The sequence below is a fragment of the Propithecus coquereli genome, unplaced genomic scaffold (genome assembly GCF_000956105.1).
Source record: "Propithecus coquereli isolate 6110/MARCELLA unplaced genomic scaffold, Pcoq_1.0 Scaffold33, whole genome shotgun sequence".
NCBI classification, from domain to species: domain Eukaryota; kingdom Metazoa; phylum Chordata; class Mammalia; order Primates; family Indriidae; genus Propithecus; species Propithecus coquereli.
The window spans coordinates 5582859-5602798 of record NW_012148952.1 but is presented as its reverse complement, the minus strand read 5'-3'; the positions used below and the strand labels follow the sequence as shown (position 1 = coordinate 5602798).

Below are 19940 nucleotides of genomic sequence, written 5' to 3'. Positions count from 1 at the left end.
CTCACATCTACAATCCCAGCACTTTGGGAGGTTGAGGCAGGAGAATTACTTGAGCCCAAGAGTTCAAGATCAGCCTGGGCAACAGAGTAAGATCTCATCTCTACAGAAAATGTTTTACATTTGGGCAAGGAGTGGTGGCTCATGTCTGTAGTCCCAGCTATTAGGGACGCTGAGGCAGGAGGATCACTTGGGCCCTGGAGTTCAAGGTTGCAGTGAGCTATTATCATGCCACTGCACTCCAGCATGGATGACAGAGAAAGACCTTGTCTCTAAAAAAATTTTTAAATAACTAAAAGATTGGAGTATTTATGGGTAAAATATAATTTCTTGAATTTACTTTAAAATACTCCAGGGCTAGCACTCTGGGAAGCCGAGGCAGGAGGATCGTTTGAGCTCAGGAGTTCGAGACCAGCCTGAGGAAGAGCGAGACCCCGTCTCTACTAAAAATAGAAAGAAATTAGCTGGACAACTAAAAATACATAGAAAAAATTAGCCGGGCATGGTGGCGCATGCCTGTAGTCCCAGCTACTCGGGAGGCTGTGGCAGAAGGATCGTTTGAGCCCAGGAGTTTGAGGTTGCTGTGAGCTAGGCTGACACTATGGCAGTCTAGCCTGGGGAACGGAGTGAGGCTCTCTCTCAAAAAAAAAAAAGAAAAAATACTCCAGGGAAAGAAATGTGTTTGTAGGTAGGGAACTGGGAACAGAATAACCAATAACTAGCAAAGTGTTTAGAATTATTAAAGTTGTGTGATAACTACATGGGGGTTCCTTATACTTTTCTCTATACTTAGGTACACATTTGAAAATTTCCGAAATAAAAATGTTTCGATAAAATAAAAGGCAGTACTGTACTTTGTGCATTTTCTTTCTAGTACAAAATACGTGGTAACTGTTGCAAACCTCAGTTGAGAGAAAACATGAAAATTGAATAAATATTTAGCTCTCCATATTTCTAATACCGTAAATTTACTTCACTATTTTAAACTCTTAATCATCATATTTGCTTATAAATCAACAGTTTTTAATTAGTGGCGATTTTAAATATAGTGTTTTCATTTTACTTGCTGTGTATAAATATACACACCAGAGAGAAAGAAAGAGAAGGATGGATATGTATATGTAACATGAAAATTACCCAAAATGGAACTTCAGAGGCAAAAAGTAATAAGGGGGAAAATTATATTCTATACTAATTCTCTGGAATGAGTTTCCAACAATCTAAGTAGCTGTGCTGATTATTCTACATTTGCTCCCTCCTACAGAAAATTCCCTTGCCAACTAGCTTCAAATAAGGTTTGATCAATGAAGGTACCAACTGATGATTACAGAGTAAGAGGAGAAAATGACACAGGAAAGTCTGGTAGTGGCTGGGTCCCTCGAGAACTGCAGGTGCTGCCTGCGGCCCCTATTCCTTAGCTCTCGTGCTCACTGGGCTACTCTGTGTCCAGGCCTGTCCTCTCAGGCCTGGGAGTAATAATGACTGGCTGCTATTGTTTGGTTTCGTGGTGGCTCAAACTAATTGTTGCCTCACTTAACCTTAGAACACTGATACAGTTCCTCACTAAAGTTTGTTAAGTTGAATCATTTGAGTAAATCTCTATTTCCTGCCAGAATTGACTAATGAAGTAGCATAAGAAAATAGAGTGTTAACAGATTCAGTCTAGAGATACACACATACCCACTCCCATGTGCACAAATATATTTCATTTTTTATTAGAATTTCCTTTGTTTTTGATGGAGTAGCTAAATTACAATTATATCAATAGTAGTCTATGCTTAAAATACATATATATACATGTATATATAAATATAGATACATATGTAGATATATTTAAAAGTAAAGCACATTTAACATTTTTGGTAAACTTGTTATTGTATTAAAAAATACAGAAAATAGGGCCGGGCGCGGTGGCTCACGCCTGTAATCCTAGCTCTCTGGGAGGCTGAGGCGGGAGGATTGTTTGAGCTCAGGAGTTTGAAACCAGCCTGAGCAAGAGCGAGACCCCGTCTCTACTAAAAATAGAAAGAAATTCATTGGACAGCTAAAAATATATAGAAAAAATTAGCCGGGCATGGTGGTGCATGCCTGTAGTCCCAGCTACTCGGGAGGCTGAGGCAGAAGGATCACTTGAGCCCAGGAGTTTGAGGTTGCTGTGAGCTAGGCTGATGCCACGGCACTCTAGCCCGGACAACACAGTGAGACTCTGTCTCAAAAAAAAAAAAAAAAAAAAATACAGAAAATTAAACAAATCTCAAGTGTACAGCTTAAGAAAATTTAAGAATTTTCATAAAATGAACACACCTATATAAACAGCACCAAAGTTCAATAAAGAGAATATTATCAATAACCCCAAAAGCCTCTTTTATGGCCTTGTCCTTTCACAACACCCTCAGCCCCACGGAAGGCTGGCCACTGCCTGATTTTGAACACCATAGATTAGTATGTTATATGTACTTCACCTAAGTGGTTGTATGTAAATTAGTATATTTTATATAAATGGATACATATGTTTAATGTGTGTATATAAGTCATTAATATATCTTTTCTTTCACTCAACACTATGTTTGAAAGATTCATCCAGCTATTACAGTACCTGTAATTGTTCATTCTCATTGTTAAAAGTTTTCCATTATGAGAATATACCACAGTTATTTCCCATGCTAATTGCCAATGGACAACGAACAGTACTGCTGTGAGCATTCTATTGGTAGAGATAACATATGCACCTACATACTTATGGGAAGGATTACTGGGTCTCAGAACACATACATGTTCATCTATAGTAGATACTACCAAACTGTTTTCCAAAGTAGTTGTGCCAATTCCTCCTTCTACTAATAGTGTAAGAGAGTGATATCATTTGCATATCTGTCCAATGCTGGAGGTGGGGCTGAGTGGGAGCCTCGTGAACAGCTTGGTGCCCTCCCCACAGTAAGGAGTGAGTTCTCGTTCTATTAGTTCACATGACAGCTGGTTGTTTAAGAGCCTGGCACCTCTTCCTCTCTCTTCATCTTCTGCCATGAGTGAAAGCTTCCTGAGGCCCTCACCAGAAACAGATGCTGGCACTATGCTTCTTGTACAGCACAACTGTGAGCCAAATAACCCTCTTTCTTTATAAATTGCACAGCCTCTGGTAATCCTTTACAGCCACAAAAACCAGACTAAGAGAGTTACAATTGTTTCACATTTTTCCTGGTATTGTCTTTTTTGTTTGTTTGTTTTAATTTAGCCATTCAGGTGGGTATGCAGTGATATTGCAATGTCACTCATATATATCTCCCACAGAAATTAGTATATATGTTCATCAATACAACTTAATATTATCATACAAATTCATAGGCTATGGAATTGTAAAAGGGTACTTCCAGATAAAAAGTCTGGTGAAGTAGAAGGCTGATTTAAAATGAAAACAGCAGTTAAGTTCATTTATTAAAAAGTATACCTATTGACATAGGCATCAATAACACTTTTAGACATAGGCAGCCAAGTCTCTCTCTAGACACTCTTACAGGATCCTCCCTGCTTGGAGAGGGGACAAAACAATGACAATATTCTACAACTCAAATTAATACTGCTCAGAATGCCACGATTTGTTTCTCATAAATTAGATGACTTAGGCTATCTGCAATTAATTAGTAAATTTTTATAACTTATTTCTTCTGGCTTTTCTACCTTCATACTCAAGGTTCATTCATTGTTAATTATCCTTACCTTATTAAGCTGAGATGATAAGCATGGAAATTTATGCCCTAATATTAATTTAACAAAAAAATCTTCTTGCAGATGTTTCAAAATTTTTGTTCATGATGCAAAAATTCAATCTACAGTCAGCCAAACAATTAAGGATTATAACACCACAAAAGCAGCACACCTAAATAAGTAATAGAAAACTTTTCAATTTTAGGAGAGAAAAAAAACAATAAAAGAAATTAGGTTGTCATAAAGTGAAACCTTTAAAGAATACACATTACTACAAAATCTTCTCTTATCCTTTTTCCAAAAGCCTTAAATACCACAAAGTCTTCTCTTCCCCATACGGACAATTAAAACAAATTGCTCTGCTAGGATTTCCAGAAGGAATAAAATATACTTTATTTCAGAACAACACCTATGATAAAGGCAACAAAGAAAGTGTATAATGTTAAGCCTAATAATTCATTTGATGACAGGCTTCTTACATCTCCTCAGACATGAATAAGTAAATGACATATGACAAATCTTGTTCAACTGTATACTAAAAATTTCATGTGTTAATAAGTTTGTTAATTATTTTTAGCCATATATATTCATAAAGACACATATTCAGACATAAATACATGTCCATAAATAATCATTTAATAAATAAGTAATATATCTAATACTAAGCTTGCTGGAGCAGAGATTCAAAGATTTAATGAATGGTTATTTATTATTTTCAAAAAAAACCTAGGAGACATCTAAAAATCTCAAATGAAAAAACAAGAAGATGGGTTAACCAAAAATATTAAATATTTTAAATATCCCCCTCCCATAATGAGGCAGTATACACAGGCTATACTTTGGCTATTCATCTCAGGGAAGGAAAACAAAACAGCAGAACACAATTCCAAAATAAAAGGAACACATGCACTGCAAAGACAAGAATCCCTTCTTTGCAATAACACAAGACGATAGGTAGAATGGCAGCCAGTGGCTGCAGAAGGGAAAGGCAAGGGTCAATGACAAACCATGAATGCAGAAAGTAGTCATATAGAGGCAAGGGCAGGTATGAGAACCTTTGTCTGGCCAGCTACTCTGCCGTGTCAATTTCTTTTGACTCAGGAGACACAGGTGTTACCTCCAAGATAACTGCCAGTTCAGTTTCAGATCACCGTAATAAAGTGAATACCAGAAAAAAGTGAGTCATACAGATTTTTTGGTTTCCCAGTGCATATAAAAGTAATGTTTACACTATACTGTACTCTATTAATTGTGCAATAGCTTTGTCTAAAAAAAGTGTACATATCTTAATTAAAAACTACTTTATTGCTAAAAAAACCACTAATAATCATCTGAGTCTTCAGTGAGTTCTAATCTTTATGATGATGGAGTGTCTTGCCTCAATGTTGATGGCTGCTGACTGATCAGGGTGATGGTTACTGAAGGCTGGGGTGGCTGTGGCAGTTCCTTAAAATAAGACAACAATGAAGTTTGACACATTGATTGACTCTTCCTTTCACAAAAGATTTCACTGTAGCATACGATGCTGTTTAATAGCATTTTACCCACGGTAGAACTTTTTTCAAAATTGGAGTTAATCCTCTCCAACCCTGCCACTGCTTTACCAACTAAGTTTATGTAATATTCTGAATCCTTTGTTGTAATTTCAACAATGCTCATAGCATCTTCCCCAGGAGTAGATTCTATGTCAACAAACTACTTTCTTTGCTTGTCCATAAGAAACAACTATCAATCTGTTCCAGTTTTATCATGAGATTGCAGCAATTCAGTCACATCTTCAGGCTCCTGATTCTAGTTCTCTTGCTATTTCTTCCACATCTGCAGTTACTTCTCTGCTGAAGTCTTGAACTCCTCAAAGTCAACCGTGAGGGTTGGAATCAACTTCTTCCAAACTCCTTTTAATGTTGATATTTTGACCTCTTCTCATGAGTCACACGAACATTTTTAATGACATCTAGAATGATGAATCCTTTCAAGACGGTTTTTGATTTACTTTGTCCAGTTCCATCAGAGGAATCACTACGACAGCTATAGCCTTATGAAACGTATTTCTTAAATTATAGGACTTGAAAGATGAAACTACTCCTTGATTGATTGGCTACAGAATGAACATTGTGTTAGCAGGCATAAAAAGAACATTCATCTCCTTATACATCTCCATCAGAGCTCTTGGGTGACCAGGTGCACTGTCAATGAGCAGTAATATTTGGAAAGGAATTTTTTTTTCTGAGCAATAGATCTCAATAGTGGGCTTAAAGTATTCATTAAACCACACTGTAAACAGATATGCTGCCATCTAGGCTTTGTTGATTTATTTACAGAGCACAGAGAGAGTAGATTTAGCATGATCCTGAAGGACTCTAGGATTTTCAGAATGGTCAATGAGCATTGGCTTCAACTTAAAGTCACCAGCTACATTAGGCCCTAACAAGAGAGTCAGCTTGTCTTTTGAAACATTGAAGCCAGACATTTGACTTCTTCTCTCTAGCTATGAGAGTCGTAGATGGCATCTTCTTCCAGTAAAAGGCTTTTTCGTCTCCATTGAAAATCTATTGTTTAGTGTGGCCATACTCATTAAGAATCATAGCTAGATCTTCCAGATAACTTGCTGCAGCTTCTACATAAGTACTTGCTGCTTCACCCTGCACATTTATGTTATAGAGATGGCATTTTTCCTTAAATATCATGAACCAACCTCTGCTAGCTTTGAACTTTTCTTCTGCAGCTTCCTCACCTCTCTTGCCTTCAAAGAACTGAAGAGAGTTAGAGCCTTGCTCTAGATTAGGCTTTGGTTTAAGGGAATGTTGTGGCTGGTTTGATCTTCTATCCAGACCACTGAAACTTTCTCCATATTAACAATAAGGCTGTTTCACTTTCTTTGTTTTTTTTTTTTTTTTTTGAGACAGGGTCTTTTTCAGTTGCCCATACTAGAGCACAGTGGTGTCATTGTGGCTCACTGCAATTTCAAACTCCTGGGTTCAAGCAATCCTTCTGCCTCAGCCTCTCAAGTACCTGGGACTACAGGCATGCACTATTACGCCCGGCTAATTCACTTTTTAAATTGTTTGTAGAGATGGGGTCTTACTAGGTTGTCCAGGCTGGTCTCAAACTCCTGACCTCAAGCAATCCTCCCACCTTGCCCTCCCAAAGTGCTGGGATTACAGGCATGAGTCACTGTTCTTATCATTTGTGTGTTCACTGGAGTAGCACTTTTAATTTCCTTCAAGAACTTTTTCCTTTGCATTCACAATTTGGCTAGCTATTTGGAGCAAGAGGCCTAGTTTTCAGCCTATCTCAGTTTTGAAATGCCTTCCTCACTAAACTTAGTCATTTCTAGCTTTTTGTTTTGTTTGTTTTAAAGAAACAAGATCTCGCTGTGTTGCCCAGGCTGGAGCATAGTGGTGCCATCGCAGTCACTGCAACCATGAATTCCTGGGCTCAAGCAATCCTCCTGCCTCAGTCTCCCAAGTAGCTGGGACTACAGGCATGTGCCACCATGCCTGTCTAATTTTTCTTATTTTTTAAGATAAAATGTCTTGCTATGTTGCCCAGGCTGGTCTCAAACTCCTGGCCTCAAGTGATCCTCCCACTTCAGCCTCCCAAGTCTAGCTTTTGATCTAAAGTGAGAGATATATGACTCTTTTTTTCACCTGAACACTTATAGGCCCTTATAGAGTTATTACTCGGTCTAATTTCAATATTGTTGTGTCTCAGGAAATAGGGAGGCCTGAGGAATGAGCAAGAGACAGGGAACAGCCAGTAAGTGGAGCAGTCAGAACGTACACAACATTGATTGATTAACTGTCTTATAAGGGTACAGTTCATGGTGCCCCAAAACAATTACAATAGTAAAGTCAAAGATTACTAATCATTGATCACCATAACAGACATAATAACAATGAAAATAATCAAACCATTGAGAGAATTACCAAAATGTAACACATCAACACTTAAGTGAGTACATGCTGTTGGAAAAAAACCAGACTCGCTCAACGCAGGGTTGCTACAAACCTTCAATTAGTAAAAAGCACAATATCTGCAAAGCATAATAAATGCAATAAAATGATGTATACCTACATAATGAAATCAACTACATACAAAAATAGTGTCATAAAGAGAATAGGTGTTAGTCTGTAACACTGCTGTGGCCCTCCTGAGATGATCTTTTGCAAATAGCAGGCTCTGGAAAAAGTGTTCCTCATTGAAAAATGAGCAGTAATTTTTTTTAAATACTATAAATAAAAAGAAGGAAACAAAAAGGAAAATCAAATGGAAAAACACACAGAAAAAATGTTACCACCAAGCAGATGAAAATTATATTCAAACATTTTGCCACAAATACAAACTTAAAGAAGCAATCACTTCTATAACACAGGAAACATAAAGAGAAGGTACAGGTGCTCAGGGAAACTATGGCCAAAAAGATGAGCAAATAACATGTGAACTGACAAGTCAGAGAAGAAAGGAAAGAAAAGAAAAAGAAGGAAGGGTAGGGAAAGGAAGGGAAGGGGTGGGGTGGGGAGGGGAGGGGAAGGAAGGAAGGAAGGAAGGAAGGAAAGAAAAAAATAATGAAGACCAAATGGAAGTGGAAGAGAGAACAAGTACTGCTAAAAACAGGAAATTACACATAGGACAAGATTGAAAAGGAAATTCAAAGGGAATTAAAAAACCCAAAAAAGTTTTAGAGAAAAAATAAATAACTAAACAGGCAGAAAAAGCAAATGATGTAGACAATAGGCCAAAATAAATCAACAAACATAAGCATACTTGGTATTCTCAAAGAAGAAAACCAAAATAAAAGAACTTAAAAACTGTTTTCAATATAATTCAAGAAAAGTTTCCAGAAATAAAAGAAAAATGTAAACTAGAAATAAAAGAATACAGCACATCCAAGGAAAAGAGACTCATGTTTGTCAATACCAAGACTTAGTCTATTTCCAAATTGCTAAAATGGGTACTGAGACAAAAAAAAAAAGAAAAAATCGATCACTTCTAAGGAGAAAAAAAAACAGGGAGCCCTCAGACTCATCTACAGCAAACAGTGGAACAATGCCTACAACATCAGCTAGAAAAGAAAGCAGGACTGAGAAATTTCTTACCCAGCAGACTGGTCATTCTAGGATAAAGTCAGTGAGAAGACATTTTTAAATTGCAAAAGAGAAAATATATCCAAACTATCCATTTGACAAGGAATTAATAACCAGCATATAAGAGATTCAAACAATATCAAAAAAAAAAAATTCCAATTAAAAAATGGGCAAAAGGTCTGAATAGACATTTCTCTAAAGAAGACACATAAATGGCCAACAACATATGAAAAAATACTTGACATCACTAATCATTATAGAAATGCAAATCAAAACCACAATAAGATATCATCTCACCCCAGTTAAAATGGCTTTTATTGAAAAAAACAGGGAATAACATATGCTGGTAAGAACGTGGAGAAAGTGGAACCCTTGTACACTGTTTGTGGGAATGGAAATTAGTACAGCCACTACAGAAAGCAGTATGGAGGTTCCACAAAACCAAAAATAAAACTACCATGTGATCCAGCAATTCCACTACTGGGTATATATCCAAAAAAAGGAAATCAATATATCAAAGACCTATCTGCATTCCCATGTTTACTGCAGCACTATTCACAATAGCCCAAATATAGAATCAACCTGATTGCCAATCAATGGATAAATGGATAAAGAAAATGTGGTGTATATATATGGAATGGAATGAAATGTGGTGTATATACATGCAATGGAATATTATTCAGCCACAAAAAAGAATAAAATCCTGTCATTTACAGCAACATGGATGGATGGATGAGTAGAGACAGAGAGAGAGAGAGAGAGACATAGAGAGAGAGAGAGATTGATGGGGCAGAGGGAGGGCTCTTCTTTACAGTAAAATGCCAATTAAAAAATCATCATTTTATAACCATCATGACAAAATTTGGTTTGAACAGGAATCATCTATAGATGTTAAATCCAAGAGAAGGAAAATTGAAAAAGGAACAATATATGTGCACGGTCTTAATACCTCCTCATGTTAATTGTTTGTTACATAGTCAATGAATGTAAGAAGAAAAAATAGTAACTATATAGTGGTGAAACTGGACAAGCAACCAGAATTAACACTACCAGTGACAGGCTGAAGGACTCAAAATAATATCTTCAGAAGGACAGAACCTTAATCTCAGTTATGTACTAATGTAAAAAAGGCTGCATAATCTAAATCCCATTGTGAAGAAAGACTAAAAAAATAAATTGAGGCACATTCTATAAAAGAGAATGGCCTATATTCTTCAACAATGCCAGTGTCATGAAAGCTAAGAAACTTTCCCACATTAGAGGACACAAAAAGATATCAGTAAATGCAATATGTGATCCTGGACTGTATCTTAATGCTGAAGAAAAAAAAATATGCTATAAAGAACAGTATTGAGAATAACTGACAAAATATAGGTCCATTAAAGTATTGTATAAAAGTTAAATTTCTGGCTGTGTGCACTGGCTCACATTTGGAAGGCCAAGGCAGGAGAGCTCTAGAGGCCAGGAGTTCAAGACCAGTATGAGCAACATAGCAAGACCCTGTCTCTACAATAAATAGAAAACTCAGCCGGGTATGGTGGCATGCACCTGCAGTCCCAGCTACTCAGAAGCTGAGGAAGGAGAATCGATCAAGCCCAGGAATTTGAGGTTGCAGTGAGCTATGATGATGCCACTGCACTCTAGACCAAGGCAACAGAATGGGCTGTGGCTATGTAAGAGAATATCTTTATTTTTAAAAAATACATACTATACTATAGTATTGCTGGTTAACAGAGCATGACGTATGCAACCTACTATCAAATGGTTTATAAAAACATAGATACTAATGGATGTACGTGTGTGTGTGTGTGTGTGTGTGTGTGTGTGTGTGTAGAGAGAGAATAATAAACTAAATGTGGCAAAATGTTAAAAATTAGTGAATCTAGGTAAAAGATACATAAAAATTGTTCCTATATTTTTCTTGTAACTTTTCTCTAAGTTTGAAATTATTTCAAAATAAAAGGTTAAAAAAACAAAGATTGCATCAGGTAACTATAAAAAATTTACTCTGGTGATAGATGTCAGATTAGTGGTTGCCTAATTTAGGACAATGGACTTGCTCAGAAAGAGGCCTACCCAGGGTGATGGAAATGTTCTGTATCTTGACTGAGGTATTTGAAAACCCAGGGGTATAGAGTATATCAGAACCTGCAGAACTGTGCACCTAAAGCCTGCGTATTTTATTAAATAAAATTGTACCTAATTTTCTTAAGCCAATAAGGAAACTTAAAGCTTGGCATGAGATAAAAATCAATGATCAAAATTCATTAGAAGCTTATCTGAAAATGAATTTCAGGTTTGAATTTATATTACCTTTGTGACCTGGAGAATTCCAAGCCAAGAATCTAATTTTGCAAATCCTCCCTACAAGAATTTATTTATCATTTAGGTCTCTCAAGATTCCCACAAATTAAGATTACCTAATTATTAAAGTGAAATTTAAAACATTAGCAAATACACTAGGAAATAAAACATCATATACAACAAAACAAAAAGAGAAATTAGCCTCCAAAGGACTTCAAATATATAAATAAGTATGTTCTAAATATTTACAGAAATAAGAGACAAAATTAAAACAAGGCAAAAAACAAGATACTATCAACATAAGCATGCAGATTTGAATTGGATATTCTAAGACTTAAAAATATGCTATCTGAAATTAAGAATAGAAAATAAAATGTCCCTATTCTCCAATTTCAAGAAAGGAAAGGACTAACTTGTTTTTTTGACATTAGTTAGCTAGTCCCTAAACTATACACAGAAATTCAGTCAATCCTTAAACATTCCTGTTTTTCAAAGTCTCCAGGTTTCCCAAAGCCCAATACAATTACCAACTCCCTGCTTTGTTTAGAGGCATGTCACATAAGCACAGTTCTCCCTTGCTTAGCAAGAAAGAAATTCAGTGGTTTTTGGTTTCAAATGTATTGAGTCATGGTCTCTTCCATAAGAAAATTCAATAAATTAATTTAATAGCAAAAGATAGAATTAGTAAATTAGAATATGAATAAATCAAAAATATCAAAACTGAAACATAAAAAGGAAAATAAGAGATACACAGTTCACTGAAAAAGGTCTAACGTAGGTATAACTGGAGTCCATGGAGGTCAAAAGAATGAAGCAAAAATATTTGAAGACACAAAACTGAAAATTTTCAAAAAGTGATGAATGACATCAACCCACAGACTCAAGAGAATAAACGCAAAGAAAATCACAGCTAGGCACATCATAGTAAAACTTTTGGATAGTCAGATGAAGAGAAAATTTTAAAACAGCTAGAAGGGTAAAAGGCAATTTACAATAGCATCAAAAATATTAAATACCTAGAAATAAATATATTGATATATGTGAAAGATATATTTATTGAAAATTATAAAACCTCACTGAAAAAGATTAAATAAGTGAAGGAATAATTGAGATGAAAATAAATCGAGAGCAATTAAATAAGTAAGAATAATTCAGATCGGGCATGGTGGTCACACCTGTGATCCCAGCGCTTTGGGAGGCCAAGGCAGGAGGAGCACTTGAGCCCTAGAGCTTGAGGTTATAGTGAATACTGATGGTGCCATTGTACTCCAAACTGGGCGACAGAGTAAGATTCTGTCTCTTAAAAGAAAAAAAAAAAGAATAATTCATGTTCATGGATTGAAATACTCCATAATGTAAAGATATCAGTTTCCTCCAAACTGATCTATAGAAACAATATAATTCCATTCACAATCCCAGTACTTTTTTTTGTGACGATACATGAGTTATACAATTTACAGGCAATGCAAAGAGCCAATATTGCTGAGACAATTTCCAGTAAGAGTGAAGCTGAAAGATTTATACTACCTGATACCAAAATATTTATTATGAAGCTACAGTAATTAAGAAGGATGGTACTGACACAAAGATTGTAAACAGACACGTAGAACAAAGAATCTACAATGGCACTATCCTATGTGGTAGGCACTAGACACATGTGACTACTTAAATTTGAATTTGAATTAATGTAAATTAGTGAAAATTAAAAATTCAGTCCTTAGTTGTACTAGTCATACTTCAAGTACTCAATAGCCATCTCTAGCAAATAGCTACTGAATTGAACATTACATATACAGAACATTTCCACCATGGCAGAAAGTTCTATTAGCACTTATCTATTAATAGAAAGGTATACACATTACATTACTTGACTTATGACAAATATAACTCTATAATGCAATAGGAAAAAGTTTTTCAATAAGTGATATTGGATCAACTGGACATCTCTATATAAAAGTAAATAAATAAATAATCAATCCTGATGCCTATCTCATACCAATATACAAGTCAATTCCACTGGATTGTAAATCTAATTAATATAAAAAGTAAAATAAAGCTTTTACAAGAAAACACAGGAAATTCTCTTAATGACCTTAGAGTAGACAAAGACTTTTAAAATAGGATGCAGTAAATGCCAACCATAGAAACAATACTGACAAAGATTATTTAAGATGCCATTAAAATTGAGTACTTCAGTTTATCAGAAGACATCATTAAGACAGTGAAAAGGCAAGTCACACCCTGAGAAAATTTATTTGCAATACATATACCTGACAAAAGACTCATATCCAGAATATAAATCTGACAAAGGACTCCTACAAAACAATAAGAAAAGGCAGGTAGACAACCCGATAGAAAAATGGATAAGACAAGAATGGGCACATAACAAAAGAAGATGTCCAAATGGCTAATAAGCATATGAAAATATATTAAATTTTATCATCAGAGAAATGTAAATAAAAATCTCAAGGTATATGATTATATACCTACCAGAATATCTAAAATGACAATTATTAAGATAGGCAATATGAAGTGCTGGTGAGGATGGGGTAGAAGTGGAACTCTTATATACTGTTGATACAAGTATAAATTGGTATAATCACTTTGGAAAATGTTTAGCGGTGTCATGGGTTGAACTGTGTCCCAGTGAGATTCATATGTTGAAGTCCTAACCCGAAGTGTGTCAGAATGTGATCTTATTTGGAAATAGGGTCCTTGTAGTTACATTAGGTTATTAAGTATGAAATGTCCAATTTCCTTAAGTGCTAAGTTTGACAGTTGATACCTCTATTTCACTTTGACACTTCTTGTTTTATGTTTTTTTGTGAAGGTACACCCTCAGTTTTGCAAACACACATTTTGGCTTGTGATTATCTTTCAAATGTTTTTTTAGAGCAATTTTTGTCAAACCACGGATAAGTCAAAAATTCATGTTATTTTCCAATATGAGTTCCATCGTGGAACCAATGCAGTACAGACAGCTTGAAATATCAATAAAGTGTTTTGGAAGAATGTGGCTAATAAATGCACAGTCCGTTGATGGTTTGAGAAGTTCCATTCTGGTGATTTTAATCTTGAAAATGAGCCACATGGATGACCTAAGACCAACGTGGATAATGCTGAGGTGAAAGCTGTAATGGAAGTGAATCCATCTCAACCTATGCATGAATTAGCAGCAAGGTTTGATGTTACTATTCCAACAATATTGGACCATTTGAGACAAATCGGCAAGGTAAAGAAGCTGGATAGATGGGGTTCTGCGTGAATTAAACGAGCAACAGAAGAGAAATCATCTTGAAGCTTGCCTTTCTTTGCTGTCATGACATAAAGGCAAACCATTTCGACACTGTATTGTTACATGTAATGAAAAATGGATTCTTTTTGACAATCACAAACATTCAGCACAATGGTTGGATAAAGATGAAGTGGCGAAACACAGTCCAAAACCAAATATTCATCAAAAAAAAGCTAATAATGTCTGATTGGTATTATCTATTATAGCTTCATGAAACCTGGTCAATCAATTACAACGGATGTCTACTGCAATCAATTGGACAAAATGATGAGGATGCTTGTGATCGAGTAGCCAAAATGGGTCACTAGAGACACGCAAATCCTCTTGCAAGACAATGCTTGACCACATAACGCACGGCTAGACTTGGAAACTCTCTATCATCCACAGACTTTGCACAAACTGACTACCACTTCTTCCAGGCTTTGGACCACTTCCTGCAAGGAAAAATATTCAATTCTCTGATTTCATCGCCACTCATCTCCAGGTTTCTTTGCTGCTGGCATAAACCAGCTACCATTAAGATGGCAAAACTGTGTCAACAGTTTGGGCACACACTTTGATTAATTGTACTGGTTCTGTTTGACATATAAAAAACTACACTTTTGATTTGAAATCAGACATTTCATATTTAATGACCTAATAATTAGTTAAGATGAGGTCATTAGGATGTCGTAAAAAAAGTACGACTTGTGTCCTTATAAAAAGGGAAAATTTGGACTCAGACATAAATGGAGGGAAGACAATGTGAAAAGAAATAGGAAGAAGACAATAGTCTACAAGTCAAGGAAAGAGGCCTGTAAAAGATCCTCTTTCATAGCCCTCAAGAGGAACCAACCCTGCCAATGCCTTGATTTTGGACTGCTAGCCTTCCAAATTGCGAGATGATAAATTTCTGTTGTTTAAGCTACCCAGCTGTGGTGTGTTTTTATGACAGCCCTAGCAAACTCATACAGGCAGTAACTACTAAAGTGGAATATATACATACCCTATGACCGAACATATCTTCTTCTTGGTAGATACACATCAGAAAAGTGTATTTATGTTTACCAAAAGATTTGTATAAGAATATTCATATCATTACTATTCATAAGAGCTCAAAACTAGAAATAACCCAAATGTTTGGTAACAGTAGAATGAGTAAGTAAATTATGGTATACTCACAGAATAGAATTTATGTGACAATGAGAATGAATGAACTATAATCACATGCAACATGGATTGCATCTCACAATAACGTTGAATGAAAGAAATCAGACACAAACAAGTACATAATAGATAATTACAATGATATAGTTGAACAGGCAAAAGTAATCTATGGTGTCAGAAGTCAGGATAGCGGTTACTTTGGGAGAGGAGGGAGGTAGGAGTGACCGGGAGGAGGTAAGAGGAAAGTTATGGGATACAGGCATTAACCTATTTCTTGATGTTGGTGACAGCTATACTGTGAAAATTTCTCAAGGTGAACATTCATAATCTGTACACTTTCACCTTTCTCCATGTATGTTACTACATCAGTAAGAAAAAAGTACTTTTTTTTTTAAAATAAGAGATGAGGTCTCACTATGTTGCCCAGGCTGGAGTACAGTGGCTATGCACAGGCACGATCCCACTACTGGTTAGCAAGAGAGTTTTAACCTGCTCCATTTCCAACCTGGGTGGGTGCACCCCTTGTTAGGCAACCAGGTGGTACCCAGCTCCTGGGAGGTCAACATATTGATAAAGAACTTAGGATACCCGATGGGCATAGTGCACTATAGCCCAGAGCTACTGGGCTAAAGCAATCCTCCTACCTCAGCCTCCCAAGTCGCTGGGACTAGAAAGGCATACCATGAGCCTGGCAGAAAAAGTACTTTTAAAAATTGAATAGGTGGGCTAGAGAGCAGATTAAACCAGCTGATCATGAAGAGAGAATTTTGATAATAGTCATAATGTAGTATAGATAGAGAAAATATAAAAGACATTAATGGAAGCATAGGATAGAATAAAAAGGTCAAGTATAAATCTAATTAGAATTGTAGCAGAAGACAAAGAGAATAGGAGAGAAGCAATATTTGAAGAGGTAACAGCTGAGAATTTCCTAGACTAAGACACAAATCCCAGATTTAAAATACACAATAACCTTAAACTGGATAAATAAAAGGAAAGCCATAGTGACTAAATTACAGTAAAACTGCAGAACTCCAAAGTCAAAGAGAAAATCTTAAAATCAGATGATGTACAAAGGAACAAAAATTAGACTGCTTTTATTTATATTTTCATTTTGAAAATTTTCAAAATCACAGAAAAGCCAAAAAGAATAATACAACAAATATACTCACCAGATCAAACCACTCACCAGAGTCACACTGTTAACATATGGCTCAACTATTCAAAGTTTCTGTGAATATATACACATTTCCCTTTTGGGAAAATGTAGAAAGTAGGCTTCAGATAGCACAGTTCTTCCTATGAAAATTCTTTATCATTGCATTTCTCAGAAACAAGAACATTCTTGTATTCAGCCACAACACCATTACCTCATCAAAGATAATCAACTTTAATCCAATAACATTATCCAAATAGAGTCCAGATGAAATTTGCCCAGTTATCCCGAAATTGTCCTCTAAAGCTTTTTTTTAACTGATCCAAGATCTAATCAAGGCTTGTGCATTACTTTCAGATGTTGTAGTTCTTAGGTCTTTTTCAACTTAGAATACTGTCTCTGCTTCCCTTGGTTTTTCATGTCATTGAATCCTTTGAAGAGGCCCACATTCTAGATTGGTTTGACTATTTCCTCATGATTACGATGTCAAATATTTCCAGTAACAGCACATAGGTAATATTATGTCTCTCCTGTGTACCACATTGTACATGTGGCAGTCCACCACACCAAGCATGTCCATTTTGTAATTTTTCTTTTGTAATGAAGTCATCTGCAGCATGATATTTTATTAATAAGACTCAAGAGTATACTTAATGACAATTACACAAGCCAGAAGACAGTAGAATACAACCTTGCAAGTGCTAAGAAAAAAATAACTAATAAAGCAGATCTATATTGCCCATTAAAATATCGTTCAAAAATGAAGGAAAATAAGATATACCCTGAAATTATTTTTTTAATCCTGAAATGATTATCTCATGGTCTAGCAAAAAAAAAATTTAATGGGAAACAATACAATATTGCCAACTTTTCATTTCCCAAATGATATAAGAAAAAATTTCAGCTACTAACATATTTTCATAAAAGAAAGGACAATTGTAACCTCCCAAAAGCAGGGAAGATCTAATAATAAGTCCAAAATAAATGAAAGTTGTTTAGAATGAATAAATTTCATTTTATAAACAGCATACTTATTTTCTCATTTTGCCACATACATTCACATTTGTTAGGATTAGTTAACAGTCCAAGGACAAATATTTGGAAATTACTAAATTTAGCTTAGCAAAAGGGAGAAGGCATTTTATTTGAGCATTATGAGGAACTCAGTCTTATTTTCTAACTACAATAATTAGGATAATATCCATTTTATACCTGATGAATCTGAAGTCCAAATTGTCAAAGAAGCATGCCCAGCATCACAAAGATAGTAAGTGACTCAGATTTAAACAAAGGCTGACTCTAAAGCATATGTTCTCTCTACTCTGCCATACTGACAAGCCCAACGGCTCAAGTATTAAATACCTAGAAGAAGCTTAAGACAGCAGTTTAAGATGGCATTTGTGACTGAAATCTTTGGGAATTTGAGGACCACTGACATTGTGAATACAGGATGGAAGAGTACAACTAGTCTAATTCCATAAAAACAATGGATACCTACAGAAGTGATGTCCAGGCTAGAAAAACCGGGTAGATGTAGGTATAAAGTAAAAACCACCAGATTTATAAACTGAGGTATCAATTAATTCCTGTAAATACAAATGCATACAATAGGAACAAACTACTAATACATGAAAAAACAGATGAATCTCAATAAGATTACAGTGAGTAAAGAAAGCCTTTCAAAAATAGCATATACTGTATGATTCTATTTATAAAAAGTACTAAAAACACAGGCAAAATAAACCTATGGTTTAAAAAACATCAGGTCAATGGTTGACTGTGACAGTGATGATTGGGGGAAAAATGAGGGAACTTTCTAGGATGGTGGGTTTGGGTTATACAAGTATATGCATTTGTCAAGAACTGTGCATTTCAATTTAACTTCAACAGAAAAAATACATAAACAAATATGAACTCTGGTTAATCATATATATACTTAAGTATTTAGGAGGAAGTACAATAATGTCTGCAATTTACTTTGAAATGAATGAAAATAATAAGATGGATTGTTGTGATGAAAGGATAGAGGGATGGATAAACAGATAAATATGTGATAAAGCAAGCATGGCAAAATGTTAATGATAGACTGTGGGTGATGGGTCTACCAAGCATTCATTCTAACATTCTTTCAACTGTTTTATGTTTAAAATTTTTCATAATAAAATATTGAGGAGAAAGTATATGATACACGTGACTACAGAACCAAGACAATACTATCCTTAAAAATATAGAAAAACACGTAATGGCCCGATTTAATGGAAGAGATCATATAACCATTATGAAGTTTGAAAAGAAGAAATATAGACAGTGATATAAGGTACTAGTAAGACACACCCAGAAGTTGCAGATCTAAGTTGGAAAATGTAATGAATAAAAATGCAATGGAAATTAGTTATGTCAATATTTGAGATACTCAGACAGACTATCCCGGTAACTCAAATACTTAGGGTAAACAAACATACTTTCTTAAGAAATCAGAATTGGTTCAATATATTTCAACCTGAAGTATAAGTCAATCATAGTAAATGGAGGAAGCTAACTTAGACACAATCAATTCTACTAATGAAACACTATGGATACATGAAAAGAATGGTTTGAACAGAGCTTTGCCAGGAATTTAACATTTTTAACATGTTTTAAAAGAGGTACTTTACCTGCCATCCCTTCTGAGGGCAAAAGTGATGCCATCTTTCTGGAATGGAAGAAGCTTTGCTCTCAGTTTTTCAGGCAAAAAATCCAGCTGTTTATAAGATTCACTTGTCAAACAAGAAATCTGAGGTGTAAGAGACTTTTTTACGTTTTTGACTTTAGGCATGATGATCCTAAAAACAAAGAAATCACAAAAAAGGGACAGGTGGAAGAAATAGATATGACTAAGTATATCACAAAATCACACATGAATAATAATATTAAAGTACTTATAAATAGCTTTGACATACTATCTATATAGATATAAACTAATTATTAAAATAAATCATGCTCCCAGAGTAAGTTACAAGGAAAATTCAAAGCACCAAGTCCAAAAGTAATTACTTAATGCACTCTTTAGGAACTCAGCATCCTCTATTTCATTTTGAGCCATAATATAGCCATATTCCTGCTTAATGCAACAAATGTATTACCAAAAATTATAAATCAACTAGGTTTTTAATAAATTGAATAATTTTCGAAATAAGGGATGAATTTACTATAGAAAGATGAGTCCTTTTATAATTGATCCCATTATGGATGTACATTTTGATATCAGATTTTC

General features: G+C 35.2%; 1 protein-coding gene across 1 annotated transcript in view; it reads right to left on the bottom strand.

Annotated features, from left to right (window-relative positions):
* ZRANB3 (zinc finger, RAN-binding domain containing 3) overlaps positions 1 to 19502 on the bottom strand; it is a 265135-nt gene extending 245633 nt beyond the window's left edge. The window contains exon 1 of the mRNA XM_012650504.1: positions 19342 to 19502. Within this exon, the coding sequence (XP_012505958.1) occupies positions 19342 to 19502 (161 nt within the window). The remainder of the gene's footprint in view (positions 1 to 19341) is intronic.
* Positions 19503 to 19940: the final 438 nt, after the last annotated feature.